We start from the raw sequence: 17,552 nt of genomic DNA on the forward strand, positions 1-17,552 counted from the left end.
TGTTCTATCCAGGCCTCAACAGATTGGTTGGTGCTCACCAGTATTGTGACTGCTATCTGTTTTACTCAGTCTACCAATTCAAGGGCTAATCTCTTCTGGAAGCGACCTTACAGACACACCCAGAAATAATGTTTACCAGCTACTGGGCATCCCTTGGCTCAGTCAAGGTGACACATAAAATTAACTGTCACAATGGGTGAGGACACAAAGGTAGGTGTGAGTTATGTCATGCTTTCACTCTCATGCTGGATGAGTTTGGGGGCATTTATTATGTTATTAATTAATTTAAATATATTATTATTTTTTACTTTATTCAAAAATGTAAAGAGAGAAAAGAAAACCTGCAAGGGCCTGACAAATATTAAGTACTTAATTTAATTTGTGGTTCCCTTTCTTTATGGCATCAACCTGGGATTTTTGGATGGACAAACTCCTCTTTGAAAAGAAAATTATTTCATATCTTCAGCAGCTGTTCATTAAGCCCCTTCCCTAGGCCAGGCACTGTCCTAAGCATTCAGGACACAGAAATGCACAAGGCTCTGCAGTGGGAGGCTGGGGGAGGCCCAGATGGGAAGGACTCACAGGAACCCTAGGGTCCCAGGGGACAGTGGGGGCAGGGAGGGAGAGAGGGAAACTAGTTGTGGGGTCCTGGGAGAGTCACTCTGCCTCTCAGTCCTCAGTTTCTACATCTGCGAAATGGGAACACAAAAGTCATGCACTCCAGATAAAGTGAATTAGTCTTGGTCCTCTTCACTATCTAAACTTTATTTCTTATCTCCATGACTGATCCTTTTTAATTCTCCCTAGGAAAATCCTTCAAGCCTCAGCAAAAAATGGCTCTTACATAAAGGTGGCCAGTAGGCACATGAAAAGATGCTCAACATCGCTAATTATTAGAGAAAAGCAAAGCAAAACCACAACGAGCTACACCTCGCACCGGTCAGAATGGCCATCATTAAAAAGTCTACAAATAACAAATGCTGGAGAGGGTGTGGAGAAAAGGGAACCCTCCTACACTGTTGGTTTGCCATGTAAATTGGTGCAGCCACTATGGAGAACAGTATGGAGGTTCCTCAAAAAACTAAAAACAGAGTTACCATATGATCCAGCAATCCCACTCCTGGGCATATATCCAGAATATAATTCAAAAAGATACATGCACTTCTGTGTTCACAGCAGCACTATATACAATAGCTAAGACATTGAAACAACTTAAAAGTCCATTGACAGATGAACAGATAAAGAAAATGTGGTATATATATATATATATATATATATATATATATATATATACACACAATGTACAATGTATATATATATTGTATATATACTATATATATATGTATATATATATACAATGGAATATTACTCAGCCATAAAAAGGAATGAAATAATGCCATTTGCAGCAACATGGATGGACCTAGAGATTATCACACTAAGCAAAGTAAGTCAGAGAAAGACAAATACCATATGATATCACCTTTATGTGGAGTCTAAAATATGACACAAATGAACTTGTCCATGAAGCAGAAACAGACTCACAGATGTAAAGAACAGACCTGTGGTTGTCAAGGGGGAAGGGGGACAGGGGAAGGATGGATTAGGAGGTTGGGACTAGCAGATGCAAACTATTATATATAGAATGGATAAACAACAAAGTCCTATTATATAGAACAGGGAACTATATTCCATATCCTGTAATAAACCACAATGGAAAAGAATATGAAAAAGGATATATATGTGTGTGTATGTGTATATATATATATATCTGAATCACTTTGCTGTATACCAGAAACTAATACAACAATACAACATTGTAAATTAACTATACTTGATTTAAAATATATATATATATATATATATATGTGAAAATAATAGGTCTTAGTCCTTGAAACCTCTGGTCACCTATGATGCACACCCAGGCCACATGCTGGCATTGACCCATGTTCTTTGCTGCCCCAGACCAAATTCTGAAATCAACCAGGCTATTGCAATGGGCTTCCACTAAGACTTTGTCAGTTTTCTTCTACGTTCCACCTTGTGGCTGGGTGCTTGAAGGTCCCAGCCTCTTTTGAGGATCCCCTGAGTTTGGTGAAACAACGATTCCCTTCTGTGAACTCCTCTGAGACAACCCACTCAGCCCTGCTGTGGGCTGTTTGTTGACTGCCTGAGTGACCATTGCACTGAAGTCGTACTTGTAGACTTTTTCTCTCACGAAAGGGTTTGAATGGAAGAAGGAGGGGGCTGAAAACCCACAAGGCTGATGTTGGCTCTTTGGGGAGAGACCATCCATGTCTTCCAAGGAGGCTGAGCTGCCAGGGGCTGCTCAGGGTGGTGGGAAGCTGAAGTGTCTCTTCTTTCCTCCACACCCGCCCTGGAACTGCCCCTCCACACACCCACTCCCCCCAGTAAAAACTGGCCTCCTCCTAACTCCAACCCCCTTCCAACCTACCTGCTGCCTTCCCAGCCTCCACACAGCCACCACTGCTTCCTCTGCTCCAAGATGACTGGGTGTGCATTTTAATTAATCAGGCCAGTTCATTTGGTCCATTTTTAGTGGCATTTCCCATTGTACGTCGTTTCTCTGATGTCTTAGATCACTTCGTCTGCCTGCTTTATTACCTTGACCTCTGGTCAGGGCTCTTAATGCCCCGGGTGATGGATAACAGAAGGCCACCTTCACTGACTGCAGCCTGATACTCTGGACTGCCTTCTTCCCTTCCCTCTGGGTGCTTGCTCCCAGGCCAGATTCTGTGTTTTTACCTCAGCTTTATCCTCCCCAGCCCTGGCACCCCACCTCCCCATTCACAGGTCTCCTAGGCCATGCAGGACTGAGTCTTATTCTGTATCAGGTACAGATGCAAACTCTCCTCAGGTCTGTGTATAGGGCAAAGCCATGGGGCTAGGACAGAAGGCACGTAAAGCCTCAACTCCCCAGTGACACCGGAGGCGGGGATAATCCAAACATGGGACACACCAACCCCAACTCCTCACTCCTCCTCTGACGGCCGCTTAGCTTCTCCATGCTCCCCACAGGGCCACCGTGTCCTGGGAAACCCCAGTGGAAATCTGGCCTCCCGGGAGTCCTCCATCTGGCCAGTGGGGCAGTCTCCATCTGCAAGCAGAGCCTCTACTTGGAGGAGTCCCTCCACGGCAGTCAGGAGGCCTGGCTCCATCTCTGCTGCAGACCTGGCTGGCTCTGTGACGCTGCACAGGTCACCCTGCCTCCTATGGTCCTCCCAGGACTGACAGCCTGTGGGTCCAGTATGACCACGGCGTGCCCCACTTTGAGCAAATCCATATACACAGAGCACAAACCTAAAACTCATTATGCAACCAAGTGCTGGCTGCCTGGATGTGCCCACATTATGCAGCCTCCAAGGTCTCCCTCCTCCTTAACATCGGAATCAACCCACTGAGCTCCAGCCCACATACGACCCCTCCCCGAGGTCCCCTAACCCATGGCTGTCCTGTGAGCCAACTGCTCCCATCTCTCTAGGGCTCTCTTCTCCTCCCCCTTCAACTCTCCCCAGGTCCCCAAACCCTGCCTGCCCACCCAACAGAGGAAGACTCCAGTCACTGTGGACGGCAGGAGGATTTGACTCTTCCTGGGGAGGCAGTGGGGCCTCCCGTTTTCCAACAAACGCCCATCGACCTATTTTCCTTTAAGACAAAACAAGCAGCCTTCTTACCAGGAAACATTTTGCCTTCCTCTTAGGCCAACAGGCTCCAACTGCAGCTGGCTTTAAAATACTTTTTTCCTACCTTTCACAAATAAAATGGGGCAGTGATTCATCCTACCATGTTTTTAAAAGAATCTGTTTATCGAAAATTCTTCACGCAGTTTTCCTGGGACAAGGTAGATAGGTAACGAGAGGCCCCCACGTGTTTGTGCCTTCTCCCGAGAGGGTGAGATGAAAACCTTGCACGGGGAAACTTAGTCAAGGCGTTGGTTTTGTTGTGAGGGGTAGGTCCTGTGGATGCAGGTTCCTGATAGAATATTCTCTGCGGGGGCTTCCCAGGTTGTGCAGTGGGTAACAATCCGCCTGCCAATGCAGGGGACACAGGTTCGAGCCCGGGTCCGGGAAGATCCCACATGCCGCGGAGCCGCTAAGCCTGTGCGCCACAACTACTGAGCCTGCACTCTACAGTCCGTGAGCCACAACTACTGAGCCTGCGTGCCACAAATACTGAGCCTGCATGCCGCAACTACTGAAGCCCACGCACCTGGAGCCCGTGCTCCGCAACAAGAGAGGTCACTGCAGTGAGAGGCCCACGCACTGCAATGAAGAGTAGCCCCCACTCACCACAACTAGAGAATGCCCGCGTGCAGAAATGAAGACCCAGCGCAGCCAAAATTAATAAATAAAAAATAAATAATTTTTTAAAAATTCTAAAAAAAAAAAAAAGAATATTCTCTGCATTCCCTTTTGGTGTCTAAGGGAAGGAAACAGGTAGGAGAGAGCGGAGGATAGAATTTGCAGGCGATTTTTCTGCTGCAAAATAGTCACTTACATTGGAAGGTGATTTCTAAGCCAATCACACCCCTGACTCACTTTACACATTTACTAGGTCCAAGAAAATGTGAGCGTTCACTTTGATAAATCAAAGAATCTCTGAGGGACTTCCCTGGCGATCCAGTGGTTAAGACTCTGCATTTCCACTTCAGGAGGCACAGGTTCGATCCCACACGCCGCATGGCGCGGCCACATAAATAAATAAATTAAATAATGAAGGGAAAATAAAGGGAAATAAGTGTCTTTAAAATAACATTTCAGTAGCTGATGTTGCCAAAGAATGTTTGAAATGTACAATATAAGAGAATCTGATGGGAAGATTCTCGTAAAGCAGTTTCCTCTTATCCTATGAAACATTCTCCCTAAAATGAATGTTCTTCGCAGTTTTCAGAGTTTTATGGAGTTTTCTTCAATCAGGGTGGTACCCAGCCACGTCCTACTGAGGCCACTGGAAGGCACTGGAAGACAGTGTGCAGTAAATATACCAGGTTACATCAGGGAGGATTTGTTTCTACTGTTACAGAAATACTTCTATTCTAGGAAAAATCCAATTGAGAAATCAGGCCGGTCACTTGGTTTGTACATGTGGTGCATTTTCCTCACAGAGGTCCCAGTCTGACACGGAGGCAGGAGGTGTTTCCTGCCACGTCATCATCACCGGCACATACATGAGGGCAAGGTTACCCTGGGGAGTCCGTCAACGGATCCAGCCTCCTCTCTCACCTAGAGCGCGGGCTCCGCCGGCCCCCTCTCCTGAGTTCCCTAAGTCTTGACTACCTGTCTGCCCACAATGCAGCCCCACTGTCTCCATCGTACGATGCGTCCTCTGGGCCTGACACAGGCTGGTCTCGCTGTGACACCTCGGCAGTACCGGCCTGGGGCCCTCTTCTCAGAGTACGGACGAGGTTCCCTACTCCCCTCAGCTCAGAGGGCACAGAGCTTGGTTGTACTCCCCCAAGAGAAGGAATGACGACACACCCCAGCCCTGGAAGCGGCCCTGCTTCCGGCCAGCCAGCAATTTCTTTGTGGTGGAAAGGGCAGGTCAGGTGGAAAGCAGACTGGACTTGGGAGTCAAGTGGTCTGGGTTCTGGTCCCAGCTCATCCTCACTCGCACCTCTGACCTAAGTCTGGGAGGTCACGTAACTTCCCTGAGCCTCCATTTCTGCATCTTATAAAAATCCCTCTCACAGGAGCACGGAAACACCGGTGCCCGCTGAAGGCATGGCACACTCAGCCTGCCCACGGCCTGGCACACAAGGAGATGCTGAGTAACGTGTGTTGATGGGGTGAAGGATGGTGCAGGCTCTCCCGGAGGGCTGAGCCCTCCCCTGCCGGCTCTGACCCAGGAACGGGTCTGGCTCACCGGCCCGCCCAGCAAGGCTGCTTCTCTGCACCATCTTGATTCCCGCAGAAACTTTCTCTTGTCGGACAGAACACACGCTTCCCGTCATCTTTTATTTCTGTGAGGGCTTGCTTACGAGCAGGGCATTCTGTTCTTGGAATTTCTTGTTAAAATATTTCATTTAATTAAGTTTTTACAACCAGCTCTGCTTTGTGTCTGTCAGAAGGTAGGGGCCATGGCCGCCCTCTCCCCAGCTCCCTGGGAGGCCAGGTCACAGAGCCTCTGGGGAGGGACAAGCCCAGGCCTAGGGGCTGTGGCCTAGGTCTCCAGGCATGCAGCCATCAAAGCTGAAATTGTCAACAGGTGGACGCCCTCGACGGGCCCCACTGGAGAACTCAGTGCCACCAGAAAGGTTGCCGAGGACTCCACATGGGTATCTCTCTCTGCCCAGGAACTGCCCTGTCTCTGAGCCGGAAACACAGTCCAGGGCAAGCACACCGTAGATGATCACAGCCACCTCTCAGAACCTCCGAAACTCCAACCAAGACCAACACCTTGTGGCCTTCCTTCCCAGGCCCCCACCTCGCCCACTCCTCTGCCTGTACAAGCCTTGCTCAATTCCTTCTCTGCGGGCCCCGTGGTCAGATCTGCCTCCCCACTCCAGCCACATCATGAAATGCAGACCGTACCCACTGCCCGACTGGTTGTTCATCCATCCTCTCCTCCGGACCGACAGACCGTTGCCTCCACCACACCAGGCCACGGCGGGGTCACCACGTCCACGTGGGCCCCAGTTCATGGCCTTGCTAGGGAACCTCAGGAGATGCTGAACTCACCATGCCCTTTCTCCCCCAGGGCCCGGCTGCCACTGGGCAGGAATCTGTGGTCAGAGAGGAGGCAGGAGGTGCTGTGCCCCCCACACTCGGGTTTTGGAAGGATACAGACCAGGGACACCTAACAGGTAGAACATGAGGTCACTTAGATGGGGGCGGGAGACGCAGGTGAGCAGATGGGTTTGTGCAGGGACGTGGCTGCGCCCAGCACCCAGCACGGAGCCTTAGGAAACTCTCTTACACAGCAAACCAACCGGCGCTCCCCTGCTAGTCTCCCGTGGTCCCTGGCAGAGCTCCCCCAGTGCTTCTGGAAAGCAGGACCCAGGGTGAGGGAGCTTAGGAGGGGTCCGTCCTGTGCCCCAGGCTAAGGCCGCACCCTGGTCTGTCTCAGGAGCACTGGAGGCCAAGGTTCCCCCTTCCTTTCTCTGGACCCGGCCTGTACCTGCCCTAAGGGAAGCACCGTGGCCCCTGGATAATTCCAGGCTCCTGGTGGCGTTGCTAAGAGCCCGGCTGCCACCTGTCAGGAATTTGCAGTCAGGGATGTGGCAGAATGCACTGTTTTCCCACACTCATATTTTAAAAGGTTACAGACCATGTGTGCGTAACAGGCAGAACATTAGGTCACTTGTCTCACTTAGAACAATAATCCGTTTTGCTAGGGGTCAGGTTGACACAAAGAATCTGTCCAGACCAGGTCTCTGGATGGGACTTAGCCCTCCCCTCAAACTAATGAAATTTTCAACTCGTGGGTACTTGAGTTAATAAAGTGTGCCACACATCTGCTCGGGCCGCTGGCAGAAGAAAGCCCTGGGGTTCAGTTTTGAGATCACTGACATAATGTTTGAGTGGCCTCCCGCTGCTGCCCGGCGGGACACCAAATTAAGGAAAGCCGCACAATGAATGTGTGAGAAAAAACATTAGTGTCTAAACACAGAGGCCAAGGCTCCCCGAGGAGAGGGTGAGCGAGGGGAGGCCAAGGAATTACAGAGAGAGGGTCAGTGGGTGCTACCGCTGGGATTTCACACCAGTGGCCTACAGGTAATGAATTATTTTAAAGGAAATTGGCACCAACATGATCTTAGGTCAAAAAGATGAAAAAAGTAAAAAGAGCGTATTTTCTGTGGCTGTTGAATTAAGTGCTAAAGTATAATGGGAACAGTTCTGAACGAAACATAAAGCTGGAGGTGAGAATATAAAACGGCCCCGGGAGAGGTTACGTTTCAAGGCCCACCGACCCCTGAGAACCAAGCCACTGCTCCCCATGCCACCAGCCTGGCAGGGGCGGGGTCATTGGGCTTGACTGAGACCTACTCAGGGCGGGGAGGAAGGAGCCTGTCGCCCGTGGGCACACTCTCCACAGGCTTTCCCAGCTGCCCACAGACAGAAAATCAAACTTAAAGGTCTTCAGGGTATGTAATTCCTGATGACCCCTCTGCTAGAGATGTGGAGAGGATGGCAAGAGGCCGGCCCTGAATTTTCCGTGGTGTTCCCTTGGCAATGAGGGAGAAGCCTTCTTACTTCCGTGGCCTGGCTCCCAAGAAACGCCACTGCGTTTGCTTTGAGGTCAGTCTAAACCAAGGTAGGGCCAAGGGTGTTCCCCGCCCCCCAAAACCAATGAGTAAGGGGAACTGATCAGGGCTGAGGCCCCCTGCTGACACTGCCCGGCATCTCCCCCACTCCTGCCTGGTGACAGGGTGTAAGGGGGAAGGGCGCTGACGGCTCCCCAGGGCCCCCGGCCAGGTGCCTGGGCTGAGGGTGGTACCCTGGAGGAGAACGCAGCACCCTCAGGGGCAGCTGCCCCATACACGAATCCTGGGCTCAGGCGGGCCGGAGAGGCACACAGCTAAGGTGAAGGAAGACCATGCTTATGTCCTCCAGGCTTGGCCCGGGCTTCTGCTGCAGGCAGGCTCTGCTGGGGAATCACCCGGTTACTTGTCCTTAGTTCCTTTGTTCCTCTAAGTGCTGCCCATGTGCTCTGGGCCCTGCCCCGTGGGGCGCACAGAGGGGTGAGGCCAGTACACAGGGGTGAATACCGGAGCCTGCATGATGGGGCCCTGTGGCCCAGCACCACGAGGGGTCTCAGCCCTCCTGACCCGGGAGGAAAAGGGCTCAACAAACGTGGCCCCAAGGGCTTTGCCAGCAGCCCCTGTCACTCCCACCCTTTTCCCAGTAGCAGGCCACACCTGTCTGCTCACCCCTTTGCCACAAAGCTCCCAGATTCCCCCTCCTCTGGGAAGCCTTCTCTGACCCAGTGCCCCAACCCTCAGGGCCCCTGGTGCTCCCGTGAGCCTGCCCTCTTGGCTCCTGGCCGTGTGGCCTGTGCGTGCCCTGGGCCAGGCCTGGGTTTCATACATCTCATCCCATCCATAGCCCACGACTGGGCCTCGTGGACCCAAGCCCCTGGCAGGGACACAGAAAAACCTTAAAGATCAACTTTAGGGCAGAGTTGGTTCCAACTACACACCCGTGGGAGGCCAGGAGCCCACCCTTCAAGGGAAGGCCACTCTCCCTTTCTCAGTGAGAATTCGGCAAGTGAGCGAGGAGGGGCAGGGCGGGTGGGGCCAGTCCCCACGAGGGGCCACGCCGTGATTAATGATGCTCCCCAGAGGCTCTCCAGGCAACCGCGCGTGGCCGCCGTGGAATGCAGAGTAAGCCGCTTCTCAAGCCGCCCAGCCCCGCGCGGAGCTCCAGGGCTTCCTGTGCCGAAGAAATGCCCATGCTTTCAGTTTCCCAACATGCGGCCCAGATCTCACTCTGGGGAAGGAAGGGGCCTTGTCCTTCGAGCCGATCCTCCAACAGAGGACGCAGAGCAGACTCCAGGGCCTGGTCACCTGGATCTAATTCCAGTTGCCTCGTGTGCCCGGGCTGTGGGCTTCTGAGATCCCTGGGCTATTCTGTATCTGCGTTTCCTCAAATGTAAAATGGGGATTATAATAGTACCTACCTCAGAGGTTCTTGGGAAAATTATAGGCATTAACACATGTCAGTTGCTTAGAGTGGTGACTGACACAATGTGAAGGCCATAGAAGTACCTGCTATCTTTAGTATCTCATGATCTGACTTCTGAAACCCACTATTCTCTGAGAACCACCTGAACACCTTGTGGGCCATCAGCCTCCACCTCCTTCACCAGCCCCAAAAGGAGCAATAAGTTCCTGTAACCTTGGTACCTGGGGAACTAGGAGGCCTTGTCTTGACTCAGTTTCTGCCTCTAACTTTAAGGCAGCGTCTACACAGACCTCACAACATGGAGAGGATGTTTCTCAGGTGACGGGGCCAGGGCAGCCCTGACCTGGGTAAGCCAGCCAGGCTACTGCTGTGTCCAGCAGAGAAGAGGCTCCACGATGCCCTCCCCGCTCCTCTCCTTGCTCCAAAGTTACTAGGAGCCCAGGTTTCAGGGAGGCTGCTGACAGAACAGACATACGAAGAATGGGAGTTGTCAGCGATGAGCAACAATTGACAAGCTGATCAGAAGTCATGAAAGGCGTGTGTGGCACCAACGTCTTGCAAAGTCCCAAGGTCAGCTGCGGTCACACAGGTCACAAGGTCACTAAGTCCCAGGACTCAGCAAAGTGAAGAAAGCCATCCCAGCTGAAGGCCCATTGGCCTTCTCATGCCTCAGTGGGCCCCTCAGGAGGTCAGTCCCATGTCACATTTCTCCAGACCACAGCAGAACCAGGTAATGTCTAAAGGCCTTCAGGTTCTGATAGACTGTGTCTCTTCTGTTACCATCATCATCATCAGAAATAATATTAATGGACTCATCTATAGATTACTTCCTATGTGTGAGACAGTGTTCACAGTATTACAACAAACCCATTGCAGCACACTGTGGTCTTTATTTTACAGACAGGGAAACTGAGGCTCACAGAGGTTGAGTAGCTTCAATTTTACAACTTATACACAGAAAACTGGCCTTAAAATTCAGATCTGTATGATCTCCAAAACCATACCTGGAAGCACATACTGTGCCATTTGCATAATACAAATGATAACACCAATAATTTTAACAACTTTCCCGCCCATGCACACTGCATGGGTTTATCTCATTTCATCTTTACCTCATCCTTACGTAAAGGTGGGTACGGTCATCCCAGTTTTACAGGAGGATTGACAGAGCGCCCTTTCTAACATGTAAATCCGATCCTATGGGCTCCCTTTGTTGAAAACCTAACAGAGCTGAAATATATTTTCCTAGTTACTCACCCAAGTTTATTTTTTGTGACAGCAGAACTGATGCACTAGGAAGGCCATGCCAGCTATTAAAATACTGAAATATATCTGAACCAGTCAGTACCTCTGCACATGCCTGCCTCCTGCCCCGCCCCCGTCACCCTAGCCCCTCCTACGGGATCCGCTGGGCCACCCTACCCCTACTCCAGCCGCTGCCCTGTTACTGACAGCGTCATTCTGATTGGTCAGTGCCTGTGCTAGTCTGAGTGTGGGCCCTTGGTGACAGTAACCTAAGCACACACACAGGCATGTGAGCACACACGTTACATCGACCAGGGCCGTATGCATTTGTGCACGTGGGACACAGGATCGCAGAAACAGAAATACCTGTTAAAAATTAAACATACTGAGGTGGTTCTAATGCCTCAGCAGCCTATGTAAGCAAACCAAAATGGAAACCTAAGAACCACCAGTCACAAGCAGCCAACTAGGCGCTCCCAAATAAGGCAACCCCTTCAGCTGTAGCCAATCAAATAATAGGCGCTCCCAAATAAAGCAACCCCTTCAGCTGTAGCCAATCAAATAATAGGTGCTCCCAAATAGGCAACCCCTTCAGCTGTAGCCAATCGAGTAATGTCCTCGCTTTGCTTCTGCCCCTTCTCCACAAAAGTCTTGCCCCATCTCCTCTTGCACTGCCCAGTTCAAATCGACTTTGCTCCCATAAACTCTTAAGGTGTTTAGTATGCCTCAATTTATCTTTTAACACCTGTATATAGACACCAGGCACGCACACACGTGGCTACACACATCTGCATGACCGTACACACGTACCCGTACACACGTACCCACGTACCCGTACACACGTACCCATACACACACAAATGAACAGATGCACCCCGCACTTACATACCCCCCAGTGCATCCTCCCTCTTGGTGCCTCCCTGTAGCTGCTAGAGACGTACCATCCCAGGTCCGCTGCCCACCTCTGCTTCTGAAATTCTCCCTTTCCTGTTCCACGGTACGTTCAGCTGCTCCCTTGAAAGCCAGGGTTATGCCATCTGGTACCTGGAAGCAGAGAGGGGCTCCACAGCCATGGTCAGATGGCTGGTCCTTGAGAAAGGGGGCTGAGAGCAAGGTCTCCATCAACCCAGCCTGGCGTCCCCGGCACACACCAGTGCTCTGCTTGTTAGACACCAGCTCAACTAGGAGAGAAACAGCCCAATCACAGGCAGGCAGGTTTGATTGCCTGATTGCCCACAGCCGCCGAGCTCCCGGTAAGTCCACAGCCAGCTCTGGGTGAGCCCCAGCTGGGCACCGGCCACGAGGCAGGGGCAGGAGAGTTCCTCGCTTGGACTGTTACTCCCCATGGGGTACAGCTCCTGGAGCTGTTGTAGAAATCCCCAGAGTACGTCGCAGCACTTTGCTCTCAAATGAGCTCCTGTGCAGGTCAGCCCACACCCCCTGCCTGAGCACAAGTCTGGGACCCCTCACCTCCCTGCCTCCTACTCCAGCCAGCATCGAAGGGTGGGGAGAAGGGCGCAGAAGTGGAGATGGGCTGTGCTCTTTCATTCAACAGTTACTGAGCACCTGCCCTGTGCCTGCCGCTTTCCTAGGAGAGAGCAAACAAACGCAAATCTCTCCACTCTGCCTGGGTAGCTCTGCCTGCAAAGCCGTCCCCTATCCTGCAGTAACATGTCACTTGTTGGCCTCTGACTCTTTCTCTTGGGGCCACAAACTCCCTTTCTGTTCTGAGTTGTTTGGGTCTCAGAACCTCCCAGCTCGGACTTTTATCAGGGTAGCTCCCAGAGACGTCTAATCTCTCATGGCCAGGAGAGCAGCTGAGCTTCCAAGGAAAGGCCTGGAGTGTCTGAGCAGGCAAGCATCTCTGCTGCAGAAAGCGCTCCCTCCCAGCACCGGCCCCAGGCTTGCGTTTCTCCGGGGAGTGTCTCTCATTTGAGTAAGATGTCCCAGAAATAAGCCCCCTCCTGCCTCAAGAACTGCATCCAAGAGCTGCCTGGGGCCCTGACTGCTGCGGAAACGCACTTCCAGCTGCACACGTGCGGTCTCTGTTTCACTCCATGTAGAGGGGCCCCTGGGAATTTCAGAGGTGACACTGATGAATAGAACGCACACAGCCTGACTGCCAAGACCAACAGGACTGTTTGGAGGGACTTTCCGCCAAATTTCTGTGCTTGAGGAGTCGCTCACCAGAGCTGCTGCCACTGGACCAAGCCACTCTCCATTGGGACCACCCCCCAGCCTATAGCCTGGAAGAGCCCTGCACCCCTCCCTGCATGCAAGGAGCACACCCATAGCATCTTTACCACCAGCACAAGACCAGACACAGAGCAGTGACCCCCTAAACACACTGCTTGTGTTTGCCTTCCGCAGAATCAGCTCAACGAAGGCAAGGTCTCTGTTTCAAACCCCTTCCTGGATGCCCATGTGTCCTCCCCCACCACCATCACCTCTTGTGCCATCTGGCTCCAGGTCAACACCAGCTGAAGGGGTCAGGGGAGGGAGCCAGTTTTCTGCACAGCTCCTGCCTCCAAGGAGTTGGCTTGAATCATCCCCACTGCTCGCCTCCATCCTCCCCGTGTACCTGTGCCCCTCCGGACAGAGGAGGTCACATCAGCACACCCAAGGAGACTGATATTTCACACACAGCCTCGAGGTTCAGGGTAAGTCCCACTGTTGGCTCCAAGCCAACTTTCAAAATTAACTTAAAGCTCAAAATGTGCCGTAAATGCTCAGCCCAGGACCGGGATTTACAGAGAGCTGCCCGGGCCGTGGGTGTTAAGCTGACTGTGCATGTTCCTCACTGGATGCAGGACGAGAGTGGACCAGACCTGGAACTACTCTCAGACCCCCCAAATCCTCCCCGAGTGGGGGTCTTCTACCCTGGCCTCGCCACCCAACCTTGCCCGAGAGCGCCTCAGGCACGACCAGCAGGAGGAAGCCTCACTGCAAGCTTCCGGAGCAGAACAAGGATAGAAAAGACAAGAACAAAATGTTGCTTTGACTCACCTTGGTAATAATATTTCCCATTCCCTAGATGACCTTCCAACCCCAGAAAACCCATATAAAAACCTTCAGCCCGCTCAATAACATCAAGAGTTTGCAAAACATGTGCGCCCATTGAAATGACAGCTAGATCGAGGCCTGAACTTCGTACTGTGATCTCAATGCCCAGAACAAGGTGGTCACTGGCTCCTTATTCTCTAATGAGTGACAAGAGCCACGTTGTTACGGTTTGGCTTGGTTTGGTTTTTGTCTGTCTCTTAAGCCTCTCAGCATGTTATGTTCGTGCCACACAAAGAAAGCCTTAGCCATGAAGACAGGCATCATGGGGCCAGTAAGAACGTGGACCCGTAGGAAATCTGCAGGACGAAAGGCAAACCTGGGCTGAGGGCCTCGGGCTCCACAATTTCCTAAGAGCCGTGAGCATCGCTTCCTTTCTCTTCTGAGGCTGTAGGCTCTGGCTCTTTCTGTGGCCTTGGCTGTCTGTATATCAGGTTCTGCCAGCTTCTAGCTTTTTATTCAATTATGCCTTTCAGTGTCTGGGCAATAACTTTTGGGAGGATGAAAAAGTCACGGCACCACCAAATTCATCAGATGTCTGGGGAGCTTAAGAAAAATGCCTGTCTGGCAAATAGAAGGGTATCAGAAAATAATGGAACTGGGAAATGGGCAGGAGTTCTATTTCCAGTCCTATTTCTGCCCCCAACTTCCCATGAAATCTTGGGAAACTCCTTCTAGTCTTCAGTTTCCTTAGTTTCTTCAGAGGGAGGCCAAGAGGCAGAAAATTCCTGAGGGGCCTGGAGAACTGCCTCCCTGGAAGAAGATGCTGAGGCAGCTGGAGCCCAATTAGGGGCTAATTGCCGAGGCTACTGTGCTGGCTGACAGGTGAGGCCAGAACCCTTCTCCTCGGCCCTGGGAACCAAGCAAGCAGTCAGGATCTCAGACTCACACAGAAGATAACAGGGAGATGTGAGGTTGGAGGGTCCCCTCAGGGCCCTCCCTCCCAACTGCGGGGCGCACGGCAGGCTTCCTGAGTCACTGCATGCAGCAGAGTCCCCAGGGCAGCAACCCAAGCTGCACGCGGGCATTGTGCTCCTTAGGAAGGGGCACTGGTTGACGTGGTCCAGCGCACTCAATGCAGGCTTCTACCAGGCAGAGGGCCGGCCAACCAGCCCTGAGGCAGCTCATTCTAATGCGTGAGAGAGTCAAATGGGATTTTAGGCTCAAAAAGACTTTTGACCACCACTGCCTCTTTGAGAGTGAAAATGGATGGTAATCCCCATGTCCCAGAATTCTCATGGTCTGTCTGTGAGATGCCAACACTGTGACAACCCCACACTCTTCCTGGCCTTCCCTCCACCCCGGGATACAAGGCTGGTGATGCAATGGGAACTTGGGCTCCAGAAGGGTGAAGGGCGAGCAGGGCAGCAGGGGAATGCTCACCCACCCTGGACTGGCAAACCAACTAAACCAGCACCTCCCTAACCCTCCCTTTGGTCCCTTTGCCTTGAGTGAAATCCAGGCCATGAGGATTCAAGAATGTGCCTCACAGTGATCCCAGACCCCAGCTCCTTATTAGACGTTTCCATACTCATTTGAGCACAATCAGAATTTTTTAATCATCTTCCTGAACATCCATTTATGGGGACAGATCATTTCCAGATGTGATTCAATATACAAAAAAAAAAAAGCGCATTCATTGATTAACAAATGATTTCTAGATGGAGAAATGCAATTAGCAATTAGCAATCCCCAGCTGAAACTTGCATCAAATTCTGTTTCAGTGATACAGAAGCCAGGTATCCCCTAGTGTGGTCTATCTCTTTTCAGCTGAGGTCTCTTCCCTAGGCTGACTCCAGATGTATCTGTTTCTGACCAGAACAAACAGGAGCTGGAGAGAGTGCTTTGGCCTTGACCAGATTCTCTCTCCCACTTCTGTTGGTGATTTCTCACAGCCCCCAAGCTCTGAGCCACAGGCAAAAGCAAATGGTCCACAGAAGAGTTCAGAGCTGCCCATCAGAAGACAGCTTTCTAGTCCACACTCGACAACGAATTGCCTGGGAGCTTTAGGAAGACACCTGCTCTGTCTGTTCTATTCATTCCTCATTTGGCTACTCGCTGTACCAACATTTCTAAATCACGTACTGGGCACTAGTCCCTGATCAGCCTATGCTGTGTGTGCCCTTGTCCACAGCAGACATTGCTAATCGATGATTGTACACTTTCCCAAGATCCTTCCCTTGGTGCACTAGGCACCCACTAAAAACCTACTCCTGCTGCAGAGATTCAAATCTGGGCATGACTCGGTGTCTTCAGCCTGAGCTGGCAAGTCAGCAGAAGAGGCAGATCCAGACACACTTGCCACAGAAAGCGGCAGGAAAGCAAAGCCACAAGTGAGGGGAAACTGGAGATTCCAGAAAGGGCAGAACCGGGGCTTGATGTTTGGGCTCTGATGTAGGAACTTACCAGTTCAAAGAGAGATGTGCCCATCCTAGAAAGAAAATAAGGATAGTGAGAATTTGGGAGATTGCCCCAGTGCCAGTCAAAACCACTAGACTGGCTTTAGTTCTGCCCAGACTTAGCACCAGCAGCTGACTCCTGTCCACCTGGGGCCTGCTTTGCTGCTTTTCTTCTTTGGCCTTTCAGAGCCCCTGCGGTTCCCCTAGATGCCCCACATTCCATCAGTTAATTGGTTTGTTCCTTCTATTCTGTGCATAGCAGATACCACGTGACATTTGCATTATTCCCAGCCCTCTTTCAAATGATATCAATTCCTCCAATGACCGTAAGTGATTCTCAGTTCCTGAATGTTTCGCGGGGCCTCTGGAAGGGCAGATGCGCCTATCAAAAAGGAAAATGTCTGCATCTTGGGCTGCAACCAAGCCACAACTTAATTTCCTCTTCTGGCTGTACTTCTTGAGAAGTAAATATGAAAAATGGGGCTGGGGTGACTTTGTCTCAGATAAATATGCGACACCCTGTAGCTGGACAAACAAGGTGCTTGGCTGGAAATACGATGTTCTTTGGCTGGCATCTCCAAAACGTGACAGATTCTTCCCAGATGCTACTTAAAGCATGCAGTGAGCTTTTCCTGCCTTGATACACTGCCTACACCAGACTTTAAAACTCAGGCAGAACGCAAACATAGCACCAATAAAGCTGATGCTTTTCAAATAAATACTAGGTCGTAGTCACTAACAGAAGCGTTTTGCCTGTGTTTTCTCCTTTAATCCTCACTGCAACCCTCTGAAGTTGTTTATTACTATTACTATTAATATTTTCCCATTTTACCAATGAGGGAACTGAGGCTCGGTGGGGTTAAACCAATTGCCTGAAGACACACAGCTAGTAAGTGATGCGGCACGGATTTGAACCAAAACCTAACTCCAAAAACTGTCATCTTAATTGCTACCGTGCGCTAGCTTAATTGCTTTAAGTGTCAGCTTAAAGGCTAGAGGCCACGCCTATGGACTCTGTCTACCTCATGCCCACAGGGTCCCAGCTGACGCTTGTCACCATGACAACAAGCATTTATTTGGGCCACAGAGATTCTAAGATCCTCAACAAATCAGAACTCCCTTTTGTTCTCCTTCCAGGAAGTTTGGGGGCCTCATTCTGCCGGTGGGGCCTCTGGCTGGCCCGGAAAGCAGAGGGGCTTGAGCGCTA

The 17,552-nt window shown here is 51.2% G+C and overlaps 1 protein-coding gene across 2 annotated transcripts in view; it reads left to right on the forward strand.

Annotated features, from left to right (window-relative positions):
- Window positions 1-1,112, forward strand: part of APOB (apolipoprotein B) — a 113,322-nt gene extending 112,210 nt beyond the window's left edge. Inside the window, exon 33 of one of the 2 annotated variants that reach the window (XM_079941279.1) lies at window positions 808-1,112. In XM_079941279.1, the coding sequence (XP_079797405.1) occupies window positions 808-848 (41 nt within the window). In that variant the 3' untranslated portion in view covers window positions 849-1,112. Of the gene's footprint in view, window positions 1-12; window positions 631-807 lie in introns of those variants that run through there. The other variant, XM_079941278.1, reaches the window with a different exon arrangement.
- Window positions 1,113-17,552: the final 16,440 nt, after the last annotated feature.

The sequence above is a fragment of the Stenella coeruleoalba genome, assembly GCF_951394435.1.
Source record: "Stenella coeruleoalba genome assembly, chromosome: 13".
Lineage (NCBI taxonomy): Eukaryota > Metazoa > Chordata > Mammalia > Artiodactyla > Delphinidae > Stenella > Stenella coeruleoalba.